The sequence below is a fragment of the Parus major genome, chromosome 10, assembly GCF_001522545.3.
Source record: "Parus major isolate Abel chromosome 10, Parus_major1.1, whole genome shotgun sequence".
Taxonomy (NCBI): Eukaryota; Metazoa; Chordata; class Aves; order Passeriformes; family Paridae; genus Parus; species Parus major.
In genome coordinates, this window is record NC_031779.1 from 6,247,494 (window position 1) to 6,272,609 (window position 25,116).

At 37.0% G+C, this 25,116-nt stretch overlaps 1 protein-coding gene across 4 annotated transcripts in view; it reads right to left on the reverse strand.

Moving 5' to 3' along the window:
- Positions 1-871: 871 nt before the first annotated feature.
- The window catches only part of MINDY2 (MINDY lysine 48 deubiquitinase 2), a 32,809-nt gene continuing 8,564 nt past the window's right edge, over positions 872-25,116 (reverse strand). Inside the window, exons 3-10 of one of the 4 annotated variants that reach the window (XR_001523558.3) lie at positions 23,185-23,249; positions 20,438-20,596; positions 19,490-19,592; positions 18,702-18,844; positions 11,069-11,242; positions 9,975-10,148; positions 8,115-8,594; positions 872-6,059 (exon numbers count right to left, since the gene is read on the reverse strand). Coding sequence is in view for 2 of the 4 variants with exons in the window: in XM_015638919.3 (XP_015494405.1) it covers positions 8,475-8,594; positions 9,975-10,148; positions 11,069-11,242; positions 18,702-18,844; positions 19,490-19,592; positions 20,438-20,596; positions 23,185-23,249 (938 nt within the window). In the remaining 2 variants the exon portion in view is untranslated. Of the gene's footprint in view, positions 8,595-9,974; positions 10,149-11,068; positions 11,243-18,701; positions 18,845-19,489; positions 19,593-20,437; positions 20,597-23,184; positions 23,250-25,116 lie in introns of all 4 variants that reach the window. The other 3 variants (XR_004498902.1, XM_015638919.3, XM_033517014.1) reach the window with 3 other exon arrangements.

The following is a 25,116-nucleotide window of genomic DNA, read 5'->3' on the forward strand; positions in this document are numbered from 1 at the left end:
AGGATTTTACAAGTTGTACATTTTTGAAGATGTGAAGCAGTAAGAAGATGCTGATTTCTACTTGCTGTGTGGAAGAACTGCTAAGCACCTGCAGTGTTCCAGGGCAAGTAAGAGCAGAGAATGAGTGAAACTAAACTGGTTTTGAGAAAGTAGCCTTTCAGGAAAGATGGAGGAGAGAAACCTGCTGTTTAACAGCACTGTCTCTAATTAATCCTATATGGATATTCACATCTGACAAATATTTAGGTTTAAACAAAAGAAATGCACTGTCTCAGCAAGTGTGTCACTTACCTTGATGTATTTAATACATCTTGTTAATTCTTGAAAGAAAAAAATCTAAGAAGTTCAATTTCCTGAGTTTTGCTGCAGGAGTTTCCAAGAGAAAGTACAAGTTCCCAGTGCATTTTCAAAAGTAGTTGTGCATTTGGCTGCAGTCTGTGCTTTATGAGCTGTGACAACACACACAAAACAAGTATCTGATCCAAGATGAATTTATAGTGGCTAATTGATCAAATGGGCAGTTCAGAAGTTTATAACCTTAAAAGACGAAGCTATAGAGAGGTACAAAAATAAAACTTGAGATGTGCTTGGTTCCCTGTGAAAGTCTAGATGTGTATTCCAACATTTAAAGCGTAATTAGATTTAAAATGTGATTGTGCAGGTGTAGCCATTTCACTTAAAATACAAAAACAAACTCAGACAACAGGAAAAAAAAGTGATTGAAAACAAATTTCCAAAACCTTTGAATTTATCAAAAGATAGTCTTCTGATCTATCAGAAGTCTATCCTTTTCCAGAGTGAGTTTTTGTTGGGTTATTGTTTGTTGGGTTTTTTAAAGTATATCATCCAACCTTTATTATTAGGAAAGAACTTAAATATCTAAATGAAATATTTATTTAAGTTTGCTCACTTAAATTTATTTACATACAATGAGTTTCAGAAGACTGTTAACCAAAATAAATCTCAGTTGGGTAAAGACCTTGAACTAGAGAGAGGCTGATAACTGGAGACACTATTTAAAAAGTAACAGAATTTAACAGCTTTGTGGTACACAAACAAAAAGGGGTATTAAGATACAGAACTGGATTTCTCTGAAAATTATTTGTGTTCAAAATTATTTTAACAATTTACAAGGAAAATGTTATTTCCTTATAGTCTTTAAAAACATATTAATACAATATAAACAATTAAGGCTTTTAAAATGCAAAACATTCAGTAGTTGAACTTGTAGATGCCATTACAGTGTTGGATAATGGTGTAACATGATGAAAAGTATTTCATTCACATACATTGGTACAAATATTACTGCATGACTAGATTTAATTGTGTCATGCACCTCTAAAATACAAGTTAAAAAAAAATAACTTCTCCCCTTTCTTGGTAAATCCAGAGTCACTTGCATCACCTTTATTTTCCTTTTCAGACTAGATTCAGAGATCAGGTAAGCATGGGGTGATAGACTCACAGCTAAACTGCTGATTTAACACAGGAATTGCACAATTCTGGTGGCATGTTGAAAACATTGCTAATCTGGAAGTATTTTGGAACTTTCCTAAAATACATCAGGGTTTTGTGTGTGGGGCTTTTCTAAAAAAACATTTCATTGTAAAAAGACCCAGTCAAGGCAATTAAGACACCAAATATTTCACCCAGCACTGGAGAACTTGGGGCAACTTCTGTAGGATTCCTTTTTAGTCATTTCCTCACTAAGCTTACATATATGTGTAAAAGGTGATTATCACAAGTTGTACAAATAAGGGATATGTAGCTGGTGACTAGATAAAAGAATAACTGAAAATTATTTTTAAAAAACTTTGATAAGAACTTATTTTGCTGAAAGCTGTAATATAAATCAAAACTGTGTCATTTAACATTAAAACTCTATTAGGTTATTGTGGGGAAACTGCTGACAGTATTTCTCACTCCATTACAAAGAAATTGCTGTAAGGAATTAACATAATACTGAGCAAGGTGTAACAGATTCAGAATAGATTTCTGTGGCACAGGACAAATACTTGATACTTGTATAGTTCAAAGAATGCTATCAAAGCTGTGAGGCTCAACCTTTAACAGTGACTACACACTGCAAAAACACAGGGAAAAAACATTCACAGGTGCTATGACCTGTCCAGTACAATCTGACTGGATTACTTGGGAGTGGTTTTGCACATACAAAGTGTATCCAAACCAGAACCCTGCTTGTTTCATCAAGGTCTGGACTGTAACCCCCTGACCAGCCACACTTGTCAGCATAATGTAACAGCACTAGTGGTTGATTTCAAGAGTTAACCAAAATACAGGTGAAAAAACCCTTGCTACAATAGGTTTGTCTCTTGAAATCACTGTACCTGTGGTCACTTTTTTAAGGGGTTCTCTAAAGTTATTTTTGCTTGCCAATCCCTAAAAGCATGTAGGAAATCCAGAAATACAAGCATACTGCTGTAACCCAAGTATGTAGAATGCAAACATTTAATAACTCCAGCTATTCATGATAAAAAATGCAAAAGCTGGATTACAAATAGTTCGAAGTCCACAAATGGGTTCCTTGGTTCATTTTATCTATCTGCAGTGTCTTGAAGACATCACCTACTACTATGTTCTTCAATGCAAAAGAAGGATTTATTTCCACAGCAACACTTTTTTTTCTGTAGGTACTGGAATCAGTGGTAATATCTACCCATGCAATTGGCCAAAATCCCCATGCTGTCACCTCACAGACAACCTGGTTTCAAACTTTAAGTGTGAAAGGCTTCACTAAAACTCAATTGTAAACAAAACAGTAACCAAGATAAACCAGTTTCTGGCTCTGGTTAATCTGCAATAACAAAAGCCCTAAAAGTAACAGACCTATTGATGGCCTGATAGCAAAATACTAGAGAAAAAATTGTCTGTTTTCCTAGATATTTTGGAGTTCCCCAAAAGAAGAGATGAGCAAACGCAAGGGGTCTTCCCATTACTCAGCTGATTTAAGTTTGTAGAGTGATTTAAGACACACTGGTGTTTCTTCTATTTGCAGTTTTGACCCTTCCCTTGGTAGGTGCCAGTAAGCCAGAACAAAAGCCATCAAAAGGTTTCTGATAAAAATACAAGTTATCCCAGCTTTTTTGGAAACACATGCAGAAGAAATCTAAAAATATCAAACTAAAGTGAATTTTTCCAAACTGCTTAGCATAAACAGAACTTTTCAAAGTTACAGCTGAAATTTTAACTCAAAAAGCCCATCCAAATTTTCCTAAAGACTTCATAACAAGGAAAGAGAACATGAACTTCAAGACAGACCAAGTATCCCATTATTTCATCCAGCTCTGTGGTGGAGAACCTCTGTTTGTCTCAGCTAAAGGCTTTGGCTCAGGAGACACTATTAGACCAATCTCCCTATGTTCCACAATAGGTATCACTTATGGTAGATAGGACCTAAACTGAAATAGGGTCAGCACTAAAGGAAGTTCAAGAGTAATTAAAAAAAAAAACAAAAAAAACTTAGCTGAGTTTGTGTCTCTGTCCACCCCCAAAATCTCTGTACATTTGGCTGAGTGTTTGACTTTATCAAACAACCCCATTTAGTTCACTTTTGGCCCCAGCAACATCGACCCACCCCAGCACCTGCTGCCCTGAGTGCACAACTTGGCCGGGAGGGCGTGGGCAGTGCCTCAGCTTTGTCTGCACTGATCAGAGCAGCAGCTGCCTTGATTTCAGCACTGTTACACTATTTGTAAGCACTGTTTAGAGTGAGCTAGCAAACTTTTCAGCTACTTTGAGTGCTGAAAATCCCCAAAGATTTCCCAAAAATAGCATTATTATGTTGCACAATTTTTATGCTGTATAGGTAAACATGGGATCTTGACGTTCTGATGATAATTAACTGAGTATTTAAAGGTTTTAACCTTGAAAAACAAGGAATTGCCCATTTCAGCACATGGAGCTTTCCCATGAACAGAAGTCATCCTACAAACCAGAAAAGGAATGGAGAAGGCAGATTTTAGCAAGTTCTCTAGAGAGAACTCTCCAGCAAAGAGAGTTCAGAGTGGTAGGAGCTGACATTGACCAAAACTGAACAGTAGGCAACTGACATTTAATATTTGGGGCTATCAGAGGATCAGCACAGCTAGTCCTGACTTTAAAGCACAGTGAGAGTGAGGAGCAATGTGTCCAGGGACAGACACTGCCAGTCTGCCAGGAAATGAACCTGCTGGGCATTACCTAGGTGAGAAAATGCAGTCACTGCACGCTGTGCCACAGCTATTTGTCTCCAAAATAACAGCAAAATTACGGACAAAGCCTTAAACAATCTCAAGAGGTAGCATAGGGACCTATGTTCCAGCCTCTCTTTCCTCCTTAGCATTCCCCTGTGGCACTTCTTCCCCATCAGAGCAGATCACAGCCGAGCTTACATCCATTCTTTTCTGCTGGCCAAGCTATGAACGAGAGGGAGCTCTGCAGGAGCACTGTGAACATCAGACTGTATATGATGTGGTTTGAGAAGCTGGCACTCACCTCTTCCCATTTCCCACTCAGCACTAAGTTTCTGGCTAGTTATGCTTAATAAAAAAGGATGTGCACTCATCCATTTCAAGATGAAATGCCATTTTCAGGCCTTGCACACGACATTTGCTGTAATATGCTAGAGTAAATGAACATTTTTTAATGTTGGATTTTTCTTGCTAACAAGGTGTTCATCATAGCACAGATAGGAAAAAATGGGAGCATTCTAATGCATCCAAACTACAGCTTATTGTTTTTGCTTTTCTGTAATATGCTTTCTAATGAGGATTTCACAACATTTAACATGCATTCCCTGAGTCACCTGTTTAATGCTGCAACTTTTAAAAATCTGCTTTTACATAAAATGAGCTCTTAATTTAGTATGTTGTATTGAAGGATGTAGTTTGTCTTGATTCTCTAGTAAGCATCCTAATGCAAAGAGATGATCCAAGGAATGACTTTGTTACAGAAGCAGTAGAGCAGGAACAAAGGATGGTTCAGTTAAAAATGTATCAGCTGTACCTTTCACTTGAGTATTTCCTGCTGAATGCACAAGAAAATTCCATTTCAAGAACTCCAAAACTGCCTTTTATTACATACTGGAAAAAATTTTCAAGAGCTTGTGTACACAAGTTTGAAGAAACATGACAATAATGTGAAATACCAAGTGAGAAAGAGCCTGCCTGGCAATCCAAGGTTCTCAGCAGAGCCTGTGCTTCCCTTGGAGCTCATGTGCCAGTGAGCCACAAGAGCAGCTCTGCAGAGACACTGAACACATCACTTCTTACATGGACAGCTACAAAATGTAGTTTTGGATGTTTAAGTGAATTTTCAGGAATGCTAATTTCATTCTCTGGTGTTACAGCCCCCTCCTTTAGATCTGCTTTGTTGGGTTGCAGATTCCATGAGTGGCACAAGAGAACTGGTGGATTTGAGCATTTACAAAGTGCCTTATAGAAAAAACATTTACCTCTATGGCAGTGCTGAGTTTTCTGCTAATCTTAAGAATACTTTTATGTAGCCTTTTTTATGTCACAACTATAATGCAAAAACAAAAATTCTGTGATTTTTTTTTTCTTCTGTGTTAGCATTTATCTACTGGAAAACAAGTTCTACTCTACTTTTCTGGACACTTTCATATATACTATGGAGCATGTGCATGCTAAATTGTATAAATAGATTTAAAGTATAAATCTATACCATATTACTTATGTTTTGCCAGAACATAAGCCGGAGGGAAAAAAAAAAAGAAAAAAAAGGCAAATGAAGTAAAGAGAAGTAGATATTGTCTTCCTGGTACTCCAAGATTATATTGTGCAATATTGTTTTCCAAGATCACTTCATATAGGTAAAAGCAATTCTGTTCAGGTTTTTTATCCTCAGATACTATCAGAGATACCAGCTGTGACAGGTGCTTTTGGAATGGTTACTCCCAGTAGGGCATAATTAAGGTCCCAGAAGAATTTCATTTTGGGTATTAGGAAGCTCAACTGCTTAAAACTTTTGCCACTAACAAGTTCAACTCATGCAGCCCTAGATTTCAGGAATTCTTTACCTTTTTTCCAAAGCTTCAAGACCTGTAAAGAAAAAAGGATATTAACAGAGGACTGTTTTCATAGCATGCCTTCCATCTAAAACACCCTGAAACCCTTCACTCCTCTGCTGAAAGAAACTGAATTATCTTGTTGGAATTTCATGATGAGCACTGCATTTAACTCTTCTTCCTCTGTGACTAAATGACCATAATTCCTCTAACTACAGTATATTAAGTTTCAGGCACATATGTCTGAAACTGGAAATGTTACATGAATTCCTCTAATATGAGCAAGTATCTTAGGCAAAGAGATAAACTCCACAGCGACAACAGCTGGATTCCTTCCAAAAGGAGTTAGTGGCAATACTGTCACTGAAAACAATAACAAACACTTAGCTTGACATATTTATTTTTCAAGGTCAATAAATAAATGTAAATACACAAATTTGGAAAAATCTTAGTAACAGAATGTTTTTAAACAACATTCTGGCTTAAAGTCTCTGTTATTGACACTATTGGAAATCTACTTAAAGTAGCTAGGTCGTTATGTTGGTGATCCTCCATCACATTAATTTGTTTGAAGAAGTTAGGCTGCTGCAAAGGAAAAAAGGACATCAACCTTTGCTTTGACATAGAAAATTTTCTGAACTGCATACATCAAGTATTAAAATTACTTCTCTGGGCATGACTTTGCTAGAGAAGATATTTTTAAAATTTACAGTTTACATATTAGAGACCTCCTACTGTTCATTACTTCATCATTATAAAAGGGAAATTGTAACAAAAGTGGAAAAAAAAACAAAAGGAGAAAAGTCATGGAACAAAAATGATCCTAATTGGCCCTTTAGTTGGTAAGACATTCTTCCTTTATCTCATTTTCATTCTAGGTTGGTAACAGATGTGTGTAATGCCTGGTTGCCATCAGTGCAGCAAGTCTGCTCGAAATAAACTTGTGTCAGACACCCACTTTTACAGACATTCTCCAAACACCTGGAAGCAGGAATGTCATATTCCACCTTAGCTTGCCCAAGTTATTCTGTGTGAACACTAAGGCTTAGAGCACAGATACAGAACTTGTCCAGGAGAAGCAGCCATTTTCAAAAGTATCTACAAATCACTAAATAGAAATTTTTATCAAAAGCAAGAAGGTAATTGTTATTGATTTAATGGAAGTGGAGGAAGATTTGTGGTTCCCTCAAAATTCATCAAGTGTTCTATTTCTGCATTCTATAAATACTACAAGATGCAACATGTTTATTTGGTTCCCATAAATTAGAAAAATCTGGTTTCCAAAAATTCTAAATTAGTGATTTAAAAAATAAAATATTACACCTGACCACCTCTCAAACCATCTCAGAGATGGCTTCGCTCCTCTGTCACCCCTTCAGAAGTGTGCTTTTTTAAGAATACATGATTTATAAAACAAACAAAAAAATGTGTTTTTAACTACAGTACACTTGCTTAAATATACAAGTGGACACGTTAACGTCATGTTGAAGTTCAAGGTACTTCTGGATAAAAGGCAGATATTAGTTATTTTAACTCTGCATTCTTATATAGAATAATGATTATTATAGACTTTAGCTTCCTCTCATCATTCATCTATCATATGGAGAGGTCAATAAATAAAAGCTTATCTGGTCCAGTTTACCTACAAGAGAAAAAAAATAGTAAAAGAAAAAGAAGTTACCTATAAAATTACTTGTTTAACCCTGATAACATCTGAGTTGCCATACCCAGTTTGTAGTTGCAAGAAAAGCAAACAATATTCATTTTGCTTTTTAATAAATGCCCCATTGTTTTCATGACAATTTTTGTATGCTGCCTATCAAGTCACATATTCTTGGGGCAAGAAAGCTGGCCAGGAGATGCAGTGGTAGCAGTAAGTATAAATCTGGGTTCAAAAAAAGAACATACCAGATCCAGAAGCAAAGAAATCTGGACACACTGAGGAGGCAGGGCCCAGCTGTTATTTGGGCTCTTGTGTCATGGAGACTATACCCAGCCTAAGATATAGTTTCATACTATGGAAGTAACACAGAACTCTGTTGTGCTCGTGTACAGACTTCAGGAAAAAGCCTTACACAAAATGAATTACCTTTGTTTAGAGTAGAAGATAAAATAGCTTACTAACTGATGTAACGAGTAATGGATGTCACTATGACACAGGACTTGCCATGAGTTGTGTGTTCAGCTACAAGGTGCAGTATTTCTTATGACTAACTCAAAGCACAGCCGCTTCCAACTGTGATTTGGAATTCCCTCTTGAGCAGCACGCACTATGACTTTGAAGGAAGTCTTTCTGATTGTTACAAAGTCATCCATCCTCTCTTGGAACATGAACAAAATCCATGGGGTAATCAGGCACAGGCGGCATGTAACAGGTTTGTCTTCCTTTTTACTCCTTGTTTTTGCTTCTGAGGACATGCACTTGACTCCAGATGGAATCCATGTTCTGTTACAAAAGAACACAGCTGTTCTTCTCTTTCTCCCTCTCCTTCTCTCGAGGCTCTTTGCGTTTGCGTTCGTTACTCCCGGATTGTCTCGCGCTGGCTGGAGAGGCAGCACCTTGTACCTGCTGTGTAGGGAAAAATAACGTGGGAAATGAACCCAGCACCATTGCAGATACAGCCTGAACCATTACTGTGTGGTGAAGTTCACAAACAAAAAGTTTAGGTACTATGCTAGCCAGCAGAATTCAGGTAGGGGTTTTTGGTATACCTACTCCAGGACCTCCACAAAATGGCATATTTCTTGAAAATTAAGTCAGCTGAAAATATATATTTCAAGTTTCATGTGTCCCTTCTGTTGTGTCCACATATTCAGATCAGTAGTTTCAATAAAATATGGTTTCAAGCATTTTCTGGCACTTCTGTGTTATTGGACTGGAATTTTTTCTTAGTTTCTCTTGTAAGTACATAATCCACATTTTGCTATTTGCAGTCAAAGTGCTGGTGTGACAGATAATGGCAAGGCAGCAGCATTTTGTGACTAGAAACTCTTTAATAAGGGGGTTGGTACACAAAGGCAACATAAGTTTTGTTAATTCATCATCTATTCCCTCTGTTACCCATTCATAGCCTGCAAATGAGCAGGCTCCTAATCCTGCTCAGCAGGTTCTTCAGTTCTTTCTACCTTTGGCAGCCAGCAGTAATGAATCTGTGTCTTAGACAGGTACTGCTGGTTCTATTAAAGCAACAAGCAGTGCAAATAACACAACTTTTACCTGTAAAAATTCTTGTTTCATGCTTAACAAACTTAACAGTTAATGGTTCTGAATTACTTCAGGCCAAAGATGCAGGCTTGATATAGATTATTTCTTACATACTTGTAAATAAAAACAGTTCTGAAAGTCCTCAGTAGTTAAAGAACTCTCTAAATCCAAAAAACCAATATTGTCTCTGGCACAGAAGATTCAGTTAAATTGCATTTTTGCATAGACATGTGCATGAATCACATTTTCAGAAGATTTTGAAATCAGCTGCTTATGGGTATGGGATGGAAAGGTGTACTGGAAGAAAAATTGCCCAATTTGGAACAACAGAATAGATTCACATGAGATCACAGTCTAAAACACCTAAAAATGTACAGCAACAAACTTCTGCAAAACAAAATAAAGACAAAGCTTCAACTACTATCAGAAGTTTAGTTGAATGCTCTTCTGCAAGTAATGTAAAATACCAGCTAATACTATCTTTGTAACCTGACATATTAATTCATACCATCATTCCAAATTTAAGCAGTATAAATGAAACCCTAATTTAGAAGGTTAAGCCTGCTTTAAAGTATTTAAATGTTTGCAGTTGCCAGATCTACATGCATACTCCAACAATTGCAGCATGTTCCTAAAGAATTCTATATTCACCTCCAGCTGAAATATGTACAAGCACAGATGTGTGTCTATGCAATTATTAATATTTTCTAAAACTGATGATCATATTCTGTAATGTTTTCTTACCTGGACCTGAGCAGCTGCTTGTTCTTGTTCCTGATAGTACTGAGAAGCTCTCCTGTCCTCCTCTTCCTGGAGCTTCTTTGCTAGCTCTAGATCACTGATTCCTTCTGGGATCTGTTCCCAGTTAATCTCTTGATTCTGCTGCTCTTGTTGTAGAGATAGTGCCATCAGATAATCCTGAACAGTAAACTTTTTAATTAATGCTTTTTCACAGAGAAAAAAATTCGTATCAAGTGAATTTTGCAGCATGTGCAGCTACACAGTACCATCACTTTTCTCCCAGCCTTATCTTCAAAGGGAGATCAGGAATTTGTTTCAGAACCTGTCCATAACCTCAGCTGCAGAAAGGCTGAGAACAGCTACTTTACATATCTGCTTTCACAATGCCTAAGCTGCAGCACAGAAAACATAAAAACTAATTAAAAATTTTTGCTTTCAGGTTTAAATTCTATTAACTAGACAGCAGTGAATTATCTGTCAGATTTTGATTCTGAGAGAGAGATGCTGTGCTTCAATTTATTAAGAAGCATCTTATTAATTTTCCCCCAGTATTTAAAAGACATTAATAGTGATCATATAAACTTGTTCAGAATGCAAGATTTTGAAGGACATTCATCTTGCTCTGCAATTTCGCATTAACTGGTACAACTCAGCCCCACCTCAGACATGACTTCTGCAAACTGTGTCTCAGTAAGAATAACAAACACCACCATGAGACACAATCTGCTGTGGGGTTTCTCCTACATTCAGAAGGCAAAGTTCAGCTATGACAATCTTAATGAGCTGAAGGAATTTTGTTATGTAGGAAGGAATTCCACAGTCTGCTGCTGTTTCCATATACAAAGCAGAGGTGACATTTCACCTGAGTGAGGACTTTGCAGAGATTAAAATCCCATTTTCCAAATTCCTCAGTTGGTCTTACTTTTCCTCCCTCAAACCCATCTTAATACTTTCAAGTGGCACTTTTGGGAACCCCAATCTAATTACCTAAAGGAGTTTTACAGTCCCACATATGTGTGAGTATACACACATACACATCTGTGGAATTACACTAAAAATCAGCACTAACTTCAAATGGAAAGGCAGAAATCCAGTACCTGATCTATTTGGTCCTGCTGCCCTCTGTAGACAGTTTCAGGGTCTGATGGAGGCCGCAGGTGGAATTCAGAGTCACAGAAATTCCCGTCACCATCCACATTGTGTAAACTTTCCCACACAACCTTCTCTTCTGTAAGAAAGCCCTGGTCTGTCACCAGCAGGTAAAGCTGACCCTATACAGAAGAAATAGAAAAACTTGTAAAACTTAAAATAAAAAAATACTTTTTACAATCTAAGTAGTAGAAATTATACAAATATTGCACTTCAATAAAACATTCATTTAGAGTTTTTAGCAAGTTTAATAATTAAATAAATCAGCAAACAGCATTAAACCACCAGACATTAGTATTCACTGCTAAATTAACAGCCACACAATTTCTTTATTCCATCTTGCAATTCTTCATTCTTAATGAAAGTTCAAATTGACTAGAAATTGCTATAAAACATTAATATAGATATATATGAATAAATATATTAATATATGTAAAGCCTTGACAGCTCTTTAGAAACACACCTAAGAAATAGACTTAAAAACTGGCAACAAAAACTTTAAATCCCAGGAGTAATCACATTAAATTCCAAAGGCAAGATAGGGAGACAAAGGTGATCTTTCCAAACAATCCAAGAGGCTTTACCTCAAGATGGCCACATCTCAGACTTCATGTTTCATAATGAGTTTTGATAAAATTTGAGGTCTGTGTCAATTGAAAGTTCTAAATTTAAGATTCTTGCTACCACTTGTCACCAATAACTGCTTTTGTTGGCATTTTAGTAATTTTACATTTCCATAAGGCCAAATTTCTTGGTTTCAAAGTCTGAAATTATAAAATGGGCTGGTCTGAAGGAGACAATGCTAACAAGTGCAGGTACCAAGGCACTGGAAGGATGAAATGTAAGCTTAGACTGAAGGAGTGGGAGAAGAGCTGAAATCAAAGGGAATAACTGAAGGAGGCCCCAGGTAAAAGGAGATGGTGCTGCTTATCTGAGGGACAGCAAAGCAGCACAAAATACCTGTTTAAATTTCCATTTAAATCAATCCATTTATTTCATCCTACCTTTTTTATCATGTTTTTAGGATTATACTCCTAATCAAGAAGGTTGTTACTGACCATACAGCACATTAAGACTGAAACCTCCATTATTATTACTGAATGTACCAGATCAAGACACTCAATACAAAACTTATAGCATTGGTTTAGCTGTAAAAATCAAGGCATTTATTGTGACATCCACAAAAATTTGGTATTTGTATTCCAGCAACACACAAAGGGTTCTCAAAGATCACTGTTCTAAAGTTGTACCAAAGCAGGATGCAGATCCTGTTCTAGTGATTTCTAAAGCTAAACAGGCAAGAAATGGAAACTCTGTCCATACTCAACACATAGAGAATGAGCTCCCTGACTTCTCTGATGTCATTAAATAACTCTAAGGAGATGCTCAAATTCCAATCACATCTCGTCAATCCCACTCTGTTTACAGCCCCTCCTGGGGCTGGGAGGTCACTTGATGTAACAAAAATATTATTTGAAGACTCGCAGCAATCATTCCAATATTACCTAATAGCATAACATGCACTTATACACAAGGCCAAAGAGAGTGGATAAAAAAACCAAACCAAAACCAAACAGGTAACACTACTGTATGTTCAAGCATGGGAACGGCAGTTAACCAGCACAGCGGGGCTTTACAGACATACATACAAGTGTCAGCAACAAGTCTGATCACATAACATGATCTAAAAAAATCACCTGTCCCTTGGAAACCTTCCTGAGAACTGAATGATACTCCTGACACCTAAAATTGCCTGAAGAAAATAAAAGGAAGTAATTTCACAATGTTTCCAGTTTGCACAGAATACCTATTTCACAACATTTTGTATATAAGAATCAATCTTTGAAAAGATGTAAAATAAAATCCTGGAATTTTTAAGATAAAATGTATTTGAACTTTTAAGTTTTATTTTGAACAGTACATTGACCCAAACAAAACTTAAAAAAGGGGATGGTATGTGTGTGTGTCTCAGGTTTTCCTCTATTATGGCATACATTTTTAATTACAGACCATTAACTGTGATTATGAAAATATTAGTTTTCCTATCTCCAAACTATTATAAGCTTAATTTTTCCACATACAAATATTAAGGTATATCATTGCCTTCATAGAATTAGAATCTAGTATCTAAGGATGGATTAAAGCTAACACTTGCTTGAAATAGAGACCTGTTTCAAATCTTAAATACAATTCGTATTATTACTTTGTAAGAATTTCTCAGTTGAACACTGAGGTAAAAATGTCACATTAGAGTAAATAATCAAAAATAAATGTAACACAGCTCCCTATGAAAGGCAATAAACTGCATTGCATATCACCACATTACCTGAACACCACTGCAATTCCAATACCAACTGCATACCTTAAAACATTCTGTTTCACTTGAACAAAGCTTGGCAAACCAACAAACACAGGCTCCCCAGTGCCTGATAAGAGACAGAGTTCCTGTTCACATTATTGGAACAAAAGAAAAATGGGAAATCACAGATCAGAGATCCAAAGTCATCTTTCCCTTATTTTTAACCAACTTCTCTGATCTCTACATCCTATTAGTAAATTAAAATGAATCCCACAAAAAACCCCAACCAGGACCCTCACAATATTGCTAATATTCAAGGAGCCTTTGGCAATAATTTCATACATTAAGTAAAAGAAGTTGGCTCTTTTGCTAGGAGCTGTAATGTAGCCTCTCGTCAGCGGTTTGTTCCTTCTCCTTGCAACAAGAAAATAGAGACTATTTTTTTCTACAGTCTGGCTTTGTAGGCACAATTTTAATGCCAGGCACGTTCTCTTCCCAATGCCGAAGGCACAGGCCACACTCGGTGGCACAGCCAGACTCCAGCAAGGCCAGCCTGTGATCCCAGAAAAGCCTTTTAGCCTTTCATCCTCTGACCTTCGCGCTGCCTCTCAGCCGGGGCTGCACCGAGCCGTGCCCGGGGCCAGGAAGGGCAGCCGCCCTTCCCAGGCACTTCCCACAGCCCGGGGCTGCCTCTGAGGGACACGGACACAGCCCTGAGGGACACGGACACAGCCCCGGGGGACGGGGGGGGGACACGGACACAGCCCCAGCCTGGCTCTGAGGGACACGGACACAGCCCCGGCCTGGCTCTGAGGGACACGGACACAGCCCTGAGGGACACGGACACAGCCCCGGGGGACGGGGGGGACACGGACACGGCCCCGGCCTGGCTCTGAGGGACACGGACACAAGCCCCGGGGGATGGGGGGACACAGCCCCGGCCTGTACCGCTGGTCCCCGGGCACAGCTCCCCAGGCCGAGCAGCACACCGAGCTCGGGCAACTCAGGTAACCAATGCAGACAAAATTGGCTTTCGAATGCCCCCCCCCCCCCCCCGCCCCGAGAACGGTACCAACGCTTTACAAACTGTTTCTACCTTCAGAAAAATCCTAACTGGCCATTTCTAGAGTATTACGGGATTATCTTTTAGATTTTTTTAATGTGGGGTTTTTTAAACAAATATCCAGTCTCATGGGTTAACACTGCCCCCCAAAATACCACCACAGAAGAGACAGCAAATATATCTCCTAGCTATAGTCTATAGGGAGTAAGACAATAAAAGTCTCAAGTGCATAGCTATTGTAGACACAGTTTAACAAAGTTATGACTAATTATTTATCCTAAGAATCAATACTTAGATACTGTAGACCAATGCCCAGATTTTATAGTTTCACATATAAAAACTTTGAAATAAAGCTGGGGATAAAGCAAGATTATTCTCCCAAACAGGGATCTCTCAGTCTTCTGGTTTGCACAAAAAGACCCCTCTTAAATGCACAGATATAGACTACAGTACTAGACCTCTTTTCCCTGGGTAATTTCATAATCAGATTAAATAATTAAGATTAATGTTTTTAAACTAGTTGTTCTAATGCCAATTACCAAGTTTCCAGCAACTCAGAAAGCTGAAAAAGAAAACCTAATAGTTTCATACAGTAAAGACAAAACATTTTAAGCTTTATGTTTTGAATAGTATGTAAATAATTCTCTTGGACTTCTGGATCAGATCCCTTCGTTTTTGTGAAGGTGTTTTAAGTTGATGAATGAGTGTTGTTTTAATTTTCTCTGACAGTTGAAACATTCAAATACTCTAATATTAGAAAGATCTTTTAAAGAAAGTATATACTACTGGATTCAGAGTACCCTCAGCATAAGAACTGTACACTTAACTAAGAAATTGAAAAATAAACATGTTTTTAAGCAGTTATATTCATTGCCTCTACTGTGCCAATCTTAAATGCCCAGGAAAAAGTGCAATTATTGTTATGAAATACACTTTGTATTGGAATAAAAGTATCTGTTGAGTTGTGAAGCAGAAACACAACATTTATAAACTAGAAAACACACATACTTAAAAATCCAAACAGGTAAGTGTCTTGATACTTTTCAGTAAAGAACACAGGTTCTATTACAAACAGTCTGTGGGAAAAAATGTTCCAACTGAACTAAGATCTTACCAAACTGATCCCCTCTTTCCTGTTTTTCCTTGATCTAGGGAATTATCATTTGATGTATTTATTATCTGCATAATGAAAAGCAAAGGCAAAAAAACAAAATCACATTTTTAACTGCTGAAAATTATTATGGTATAATCAAGTGAGCCAAGACAATGCAATTAAAGGGACAGGAAGTAGAAAAAATGATTACTTGGGCAAATGGACAAGGTATGGAAAGCCAAGTCCTTTCACTAAAATATCAGCCTTGAAAAACCCACACTGCACTTAAAAAATATCCCCAGTGTACAAATCTCCTTGTATCAGCTGTACATTAAAGCTGAAAAAAAAAGTTGAATAATTAGCTTAATTAGAATAATAATTGCTAATTACTCAAGCTGTCTCTGAAACACACCAAATTTATTACATGGACATTACTTATTAAATGTGTAACTTCATTTTGATTAACTTTATAGCCACTTTATTTATACGTTTCCATGTATTGGTTTGGAGGGGAAAGAGGGAAAGGCAGTATTAGACAGACAGAAAATAACTGCATCATTCTTGCCATAGAAGTTCTACACCTCCATTTTCCCTGGCATATGTGATGTCTCCAGTTTTCCCAATGGATGGACTTTTCCCCATCGTCCAGCTACTGCTGACTGCTGCTCAAAGTGTGAGGAAACTCCATCCTCAGAGTGAGCATTAAACCCAGGAGATGGAAACAGTGAAGCAGTTGGAAAAAACCTCAACTCTGTAGTAAAAATGCATTTAGCACTCACATGAGTATCCTGGAGGTCCAAAAATTTCTGGATAGCTGATCTTGGCAAACAGCCCAGGTCTATTTCTGACTTGATACAGAAGACCCCCTAGATGTATAGCTACTGCAAAGAGCTGGGTAGGTTAGAAGCAAGCAAGAGTTATTGCTGGCCTTTAAATATCAATTTAAAAATTATTTTCTGTCTTTATTAAAAAAGTTTCTTGATATCGCAAATTCTGTCATGTCCCACACAGCAAAAATCCAAATCAAAATGAACACTGTTTACAGGCAATAACCTCAGGAACTAAAGCATGGAAATAACATGGAAATTAAACACTAACTAGAAGGGAGGTCCCCATGACTGTGAAAAACAAGAACAATGGCCTCTATTTCAGCATTTCAGAATTCTAAGAATTCTCAAAAAGCACAAGATTAAAACCACTGTGACTTAGTAGCTGCAAACCTTAAATATACAAACAACACTCTTCTTCAAATATTTTAACTTGGTATTTCTTAGGACTTGTATTTAGTTCTTACAGGTAAAACTCAAGACAGATTTTTACTCACTGCCTTAACCTCTTCTGTATTATTAATATTGGATAAAGATATTTAACTCATTGATGTGTTGCATTTTATTTCTACAAGGAAAAAGGATCTCAGTTCAGAAGTACACATTTACAAGAATGAAGCTGATAAAGCACAGACAAACACACACCAGGTTCTGGTCTTTAATGTAAATACTGGGCTGCAAAAGACTACAAAGAGCCAGCATTTTACAAAACTGATCTGTATTCATAATCTCCAGGTCAAAGGGATGCTCATTGCCTGTATTTAATACAAACAGTATTTTAGATTTTAAAGGCTTTAATAATAGGACAAAAATGCATTCTTTCCAGGAGGATTTATGTATTTTATCTGGAATAGCCTTTAAATAAAGTAAAAGGGGTATCCTGCACCTCTAGAAACCATCTGTACCCAGAAAGTACAGCTGTACTTTTACTGTTTTCTTTTCTAAAACCAAACTGTGTTGAGGTTGGGGTTTATTCTTCCCTCCCCACTCCATAATGAAAGTGTCTAGGCTTGCTTCCCAAGTTACCCCCAAATAATCTAAGAAATAAATTTAGAAAAGCAAAGAGGGGAAAAACTATACTCAAAATTGTGATTTAAATGAGCTGCATCAGGAAGTGTACTATTTGACCACACAGAGATATATTTCACAGCTTTTGGTTATTTAAGTGGAAGAAGGGAGGAGAAAGATCCTTTTACTTGCCCTACTGCTTTAAGAGAGTGGCACTGTATACACAGATTTAAACAGATCTCAGATGTACTCCAATCAGAAAACCAAATGTGTTACCTGCTTGTAGAGTTAATCATTATTTATCAGGACTGCTCAGACCTTTAGCTCAGCTTATGAGTAGTTACTCAAAATGCCAAAGATTAGCACTGGCAGTCAAGATTAACAGAGGAAGGAAAAAAAAGACTAGTAATGACAAATGGAAGTGTCATTCACATGAGGTATAAGACATTATCACATAATGGTAAAACCAGTGGTTTCTTAACGTTTTTGCATGTTACACACCTCTTCTTTTTTTTGCTTTTATTACCATTGTTCATAAGTACAAGTGTACATGAAATTAAACTCTTATTAAATAACAGATGACCAAAACTTAATTTTAAGAGTTCTATACAAAGATAAAAACTCATACACTACCATCCTAGCAAAAGTAAAGTTGTTTTAGCATGAAGATGCTCCATAAATGAATGTAAACTTGCCAAGCCAGACTCTCCGCTCCACAGAGGAAGGAGTCCCAGAAGCACTAGCCAAGCTGACACTCCATTTTTGTATCCTGGAATATTCCTTTCACAACTGCCAACATTTTGCTTCCCCAAACACAGATAGAAATAACTTCAAAAAATTCTCTTCCCTAACAAAGGGAACCAACATTGTAGTTCATCTCAACTTCTCCAAATGTTTGGCATTTTGCACATGGACCTATTCATTGACTGGCCCAAATGTAACGCAAACTTTTAGATGCTCAGAAACAAGAAATTAATTAAATGAACCTCATCATGCCAACCACAAACTGCAAGAAAATTTAAACCATGTATATACATAATCACAAAGTGTTAACACAGAGACTAAACTGAACATAAAAGGAAAGACGATGAGAAGATTCAAAGTAGTAATGGATCCCAGTGTCTAAATCACTGTAATCAGTAATTCCTAAGTAACACTCACTACAGACCTGACATTCACCATATTTACATATAACAACCTGGAATTTAATTTTATTTCAAGACAGTGAAAAACCATAGCTTTGAAACGAGCACACAAAACACAACAATAAAGACAAAAATGTTGGATGTACCTTGTATTTGGTCATGGTGCTAAAATGGTTGTTCCTGAAGAACACACAAAGTTCTCCCTCCTGGACAGCTGAAGTCAACTCACAGAGTCCATGGTATGTCAATTGTGTAGCTGTGTTATTTAGGAACTGCTCAGCTACAAACCCTACAAAAGCAACACGTACTGTTATGTGTGTCTATCACACACTTGCTAATACAAGACCTGGTAACAATAGTAGTATTTTTCCCATCTCCCCACTACATCCCCATATTGCCACAAGCCTTAGGGAACGCATTCAGAGAGGGGCAAACAAGTTTCAAAGTTCTAAACCCATAGCATTGTAAACAAACCTTCTCATGTTCAGAAATGCTATACCCATTTCTAATATTATTCATGTTTTTCCTTGTTGTAATGGAATATATAATTCATATTCTAAATATAGGAGATAATACATAGTTAAGTTGAAATCTGAATGCTACCATAATAGGGGAAGTTCTTGCCAGCTTTTGAAAAAGTGTACTGAATAGATCGAGATCAATGCATCAGAGAAGATCTAGATGTGTATAAGAGACTAATAGGGGAAGTTCTTGCCAGCTTTTGAAAAAGTGTACTGAATAGATCGAGATCAATGCATCAGAGAAGTTGAAATGAGAAGCACAGTGCTGTGTGACTGCCCAGGGAAAGCAGCTCAGCACACAGAATGCAGCTCTTCCCACTGGTATCTCTACTCAGCATGACCCACATGGAAAATATGTAACTTAGATTTGGCAGGCCACATACTTTGATAAAATACAGAAAAATATTACCTACCTTCACTAACCAGTTCACTGTTTTCTGACTGTTTACAAGAAATGATCTTCTCCACCAGCTGATTGTAACTGCAGTTACCAACTGCTTTTACTATGTCAGCAACCTGCAGCAGAAAGGAACAACCTTTTTCAGAGAATTTACCTTTGAGAAGAACAGAACACAGCTGCAAGCCAGTGTCAACTATTAATAAGACAGTAAGAATTCAATAAAGAGAGGATGTTATCCTCTTAAAAAAATCTAGGCCATAACATTTTAGTCCAGTGTTACACATTTTGCTATCTTAGATCCTATTTTAAATCCTTCAGTTAACCCTTAGCATCAAAAGTGAAAGCAAACGGAGAGCACTGCAAAATTCGGATCAGCTGGGCCAGGGTAAGAGAACAGCAACTCTCACCAACAAAACACGAAAAGAAAAATTCTCTGGCATTATTATTCCAGCCAGTTTCCCCCTAAGTAAACAATACCACTTTATTGTTTATTAAACAATATAATTAAAAATAAATTTCATGTTTGCTAAAGATGCAGTTCTCTCCAAACAGTTCCACCATCCTCATTTCTCAATAGCAGTGACTAATAAATCAGAATTAAAAAAGGAGGGAAGTAACTTCGTATTCTTTCCAAGCGTTCTCTAATAAGTTTTCAAAAATGATGACTTGGACACCATATCTGCGGCAACTTGTTACTTCCCTCAGAAAAACAATTCTCCTTTACAGAGTCATAGAAGGCTTTTAAAGTAGTTTGACTGTAGACCCAGGCTCTGCAAAGTTCCTGCACTAAAAAACACACTGTCTTTATTCACTCTTAAATTTTTCTGACTAGATTTAAAAAAGCCATTACCATATTCAATATTGACTTGTTAAAACAATTCAGAAATATCTCCCCTCCCACCAATAACATTCAGAATAACTTTTTTTTTTTTTTTTTAATAATTGAAACAGACAAAGTTACCTGAGGGTCCACTAACCATCCATGGTACAAGGGGATATCAAGAAGATCAAACACTATGCATTCAGGAGTGTATTCAAATACTCGGACACCTGTGAACTTCACATTGACATCCAGACCCGTCTGCAACTTATGCAGAATTGCCATTGCATCGCTCATATTCTGACAACAGAAAGAAAAAAAAGAATGGATGACCTGATAGAGCTTTGTACACTTGGTGGTTAGTCTTGTCTTCATCATTTAGTACTCATCAACTCAACACTTCAAAATAAAAAAAAAATTTAAACGGGTAAATTGCCTGAACAAATGTTTCAATGCACATTCATGTTACACATTGTGCCAGAATATACATGAAATATAAGAATCTCCCTCCAGTCACCTCTATCTGATGGTTTCTTCTTTTATAATCATAAACTAGTTTTAGGCTGTTCTGACTGTTTTTAGGTCTATTTCCCAAAGCCACTAGCCAGATGTTTGCAAGGAAACTGAATTGTAAGGGAATCTTCAAAGGACTTTTCTTGAGGTTTCTTCTCCCCCGTTAAGCCTTCCCTTAAAAGTCAGGCTGAATCACTTGTCACTATACAATGAATGAACAATAAGACCTACACAGACCCACTTGCCAATTCTAATTTCAGGTTTCAGTACTAAGAATCAGAGTCTTAATTGTTCACCACATTTTTTCTTTAATAAAAAGACAATTGCTATCTTATTTTGGGCATACCTTTAAATGGCCTGTAGATTCTACTGTAGAAACAAGTCATGAAAGTAGCACTTATTATAGTAGTGATCCCAATGGAATCCTAAGGAGAATTATCAAGTTATGAAGTTCCAATCAGAGAAAGGAAAGATGAGCCAAAGAAAATGTGCTTTGTGAAACAGTTATCTGGAACCAACAGATAACAGGAAAAAAAAAAAAAAAAAAAAAAAAAATCCTGATATGCAGGAAAAAGAATTTTCCACTAAGCGAGAAAAGCCCACAAAGAGTACAGTCAGAAAGACTGTGTAGAAGATTTGGGGAAACTGAGGCACTTTTTTGTTTGTTGTTTGTGGGTTTTGGTTCTGTTGCTTAACAGGAATCCAGGCTTACAACAATGAGAAAAAAGCATGACAAAGACCAGAAACTCAGACTGGACAGGAGATGGAAACAGCAAAGATTCACAGACTAAAACCACTGATGGTTAAAAGACAGTTGCTTCTGTTGTCTTCTGATCAGAATCTGCACTTGAGCACAGCTGCTATAAACAAGAGTTTTAATGCCTCTAGCCCTTTAACTGTACTGTTCTGTCAAGTTTCCATGACCAGGAATGGAACAGTTCCCAGTACCTTATTACATTTTGCTTCATCTTACTGACAACTTTGTTATGTCACAAGGTTTGGAATTGAGCAATATTTTGAAGTAATTCTCAAGACTGACTTCAACGTTTAAGTTTTTATCATTTTAAAAGCAAACCAAAACACCCTAAGAGTGCATGTCATTAGTACAGACCAGATATCAAACATAAAAACCTGAGATGTTTTGAAAGAAATTTTGCCATAATCTTACTCTGCTAAATGAACAAAAAGTCCATAGTAAGTCAGCATTAGCTGTCCACCAATTTAGATCATACATCGACAGACAATTGCTGCATTTATTTTCCAATGTTTACTTTGCAACAAAGCAGGATTACATCAAATGGACCAGAAAACCACAGAAGTTTCTTACTACAATTTCAACATTATCACTTCTGCTTTAGCTCCTTCCAAACCTTCAAAACAACTTAGAAGACTTCTAGAACAGAAGGCTTCTTTGAAATTACACAGTTAAAAACTGAAGGTATGTGATATTTATGTAATAAACCCATATATTTGAGCATAAGAAAGCTATAGAAGTTGTACATTCCCCAGGTACAGTAGTTTTCATCACCCTCCTGTAAGCTGATTATAGCTATAACCTTCTACAGCACAGAATTGTGTGGAACAAAATAGCCAATTTCGTTATTACAGAAGTAATTCCTATAATCTGATACAAATCAATCTCAAGTTACTTGATATGGTTTTCAACACTGAATGAGAACGAGAAAAAATGACCTAGGAATAAACAGAACTACCTTGAAACCTTTCACCTATCAAAAAATACAAATCCACTTTTCCACGAGGAACCAAAGAACAGCTATGACTACATTCGGAGCTTGGAAAATATATACTAAATCAGTAACTTTTAAAACCAATAGCATTATCTTTAGTATAGTAAGACTTTTGTGATGACATAAAAATAGTGGCCAGTGCAAATAATATTGCCTTTCATGACATAGCATCAACCTCTTTCTGTCCATCACAATTAATAACACAGATCTCAGTTTACATGCTCAGAGAAACTCTGGCAGGCACCACAGAACAGAGCAACTGAAGGACATGTAACAGAAGACTTCAAAAAGCAACTAAATATACTTTTATTAGTACCTTTGTGTTACAGTTCCTCAATAAAACCCATTTTATTTCATTATGCTCGTAATGGGAGAAAAAAAAAACCCTTATCTTGTGTTAATAGGTAAGAGTTTTTCTTCACTAATAGCATATACATAGAATTATTACTCTACATCAAGCCCAGGAAAAAACCAACTAGAAACAATGGTCTGTGTGCTTCTGGTTTTTAACAAGGTGACAAACCCTAGGTGAGAAACGTAATTTTAGTTTCCTCTAAAAAGGAAGGTTGGATTCCTTCCAACTGAGGAAGCAACTGTGTTTTAGGAGCAGCTAAAAAAAGCTCCTACCTGCTCATAATTAAGTCGCTGAATTTCAGATATCTCTTTAGGTTTTGCATCAAGAATGTAGTCTCCTAAAAGAAAGCAGAAATGAAATGAAATTTATTTCACAATCAAAGCTTCGACATTTCTATGAATATTTCTGACTGAATCTGACTGATAATAAATACCACAACTGAAGTTTTCTACTAAATTAATGAGATCACACTGCTTTATAACCTGAAAGTTATAGTTATGGAGTAAAATATGAATATAAAAAACTTTATAAAATCATTTTAAGAAATAAAATTCAAATGGCCAACACTGTTACTAAAGCAACATTTCATAATCTCTTGGGGTATCATACCAATATTTTCATTAATCAAAAACTGACCTCCCTCTGTGCCTCAGCTTTAAAAATATAAAAAGAACAAACTGTTTACAGTAAGGTATGTTATTCTATACACAGTTTAAAAAGGCAACCTGACTGATACTGTGAATGTTTTATTATGTTTTATGCAGCAGTAATTCTATAAAACTTGTGCTGGTTTTGACTGGAGAATAGTTAACTTTCTCCCCTGGTGAGTGGCTGGTGTGGGCTGTGCTTTGGATGTGTGCTGAACACAGGGCTGACAGCAGAGATGTTTTGTTATTGCTCAGCAGGGCTCGCCCAGAGCCAAGGCCCTTCCTGCTCTTCACAGGGCCGTGCTGGTGAGGGCTGTGAGGAGTCACAGCCAGGACAGGTGACCCCACTGACCACAGGGCTGTTCCAGACCGTGTCACATCATCCCACCACATAAAGTGGGGGGAAGAAGAAGGAAGGAGGAACACTTGGGAGTGATGGTGTTTTTCTTCCCAAGTCACCACGTGTGACAGGGCGCTGCTCTCCTGGCCATGGCTGAACACTTGCCTGCCACGGGAAGCAGTGAATTAATTCCCTGTTTTGCTATGCTTTCCTTCTATCGAGTCTTCAACTCAACCCAGGACTTCTGGCTTTTACCCTCCCCATTCTCTACCTGATCTCACTGGTAGGGCAGTGAGAAAGGGGCTGCCTGGGCTTAAACCACAACACTTGTATTTCACCTTCTTCTACAACACAAAGCTAATTAACTACTTACTAGTTAATCAACACTGAGGTCCAAGATTTGTAACATCTTTAGAGACTAGTATCCACTGTCCAGATTTTATTTCAATGTTTTTGTACTTGTTCCCTTGCTCCATTACTAAACTCAGAAAAATATCTTTATAGGTTTCCTAATTTATACGCTTAACTTGAAAGTGCTTTGTTGGTTTCAGCTTTTTTTTTTAACTGTAGAACTGTAACTGCTAGTCCTGTTGAGTGAATAGGAACCTAAATAATTTGAACACAATTTTATTATTCAATTTAGTAAGATAATTCCAGAAGCTAAAATATGCCTTCAGGAAAGAATACCCATCTAGACAACTGGAATTATGTAATGACTTCAGACAGTATTGTGTCATCAATGCAATTTTAAGAAATGCTTAGACATAGGGAACAAGATCTCTTATTTTTTTGGGAAAATTATATAGGTAACTTTTTTCTTCAACCAGAAGAGTCACCGATTTACTTCTGAAAAGAACAGACTACATCATTTATAAGTAAAAAAAAGGGAAATATAGTTAGGGTTATTTTCTCCTCCTTAAGAAAAATCATACCGAGTCTACTAAGTTCAAACATTTTATATTTGTGAAGCTACAAGGGGAGGAAAAGTGGTACATACAGCTTAAGTACTATCACAACTCCACTTTTAACACCTGGATCATTAGGGGTATTAAAGTTCCAGCCCTGTCAGATACAAAGAGCTGCAGTTTTTCTGAACACTGAATATGATACCAGAGTAGTGCCTGCAAATGAAACCCAGATCTCTGAGGACTACAGTAATTTTTGTTATTTTAATTGGGTCATACTTCCAAGCATTAGTTACTATAGACAATTAAAGA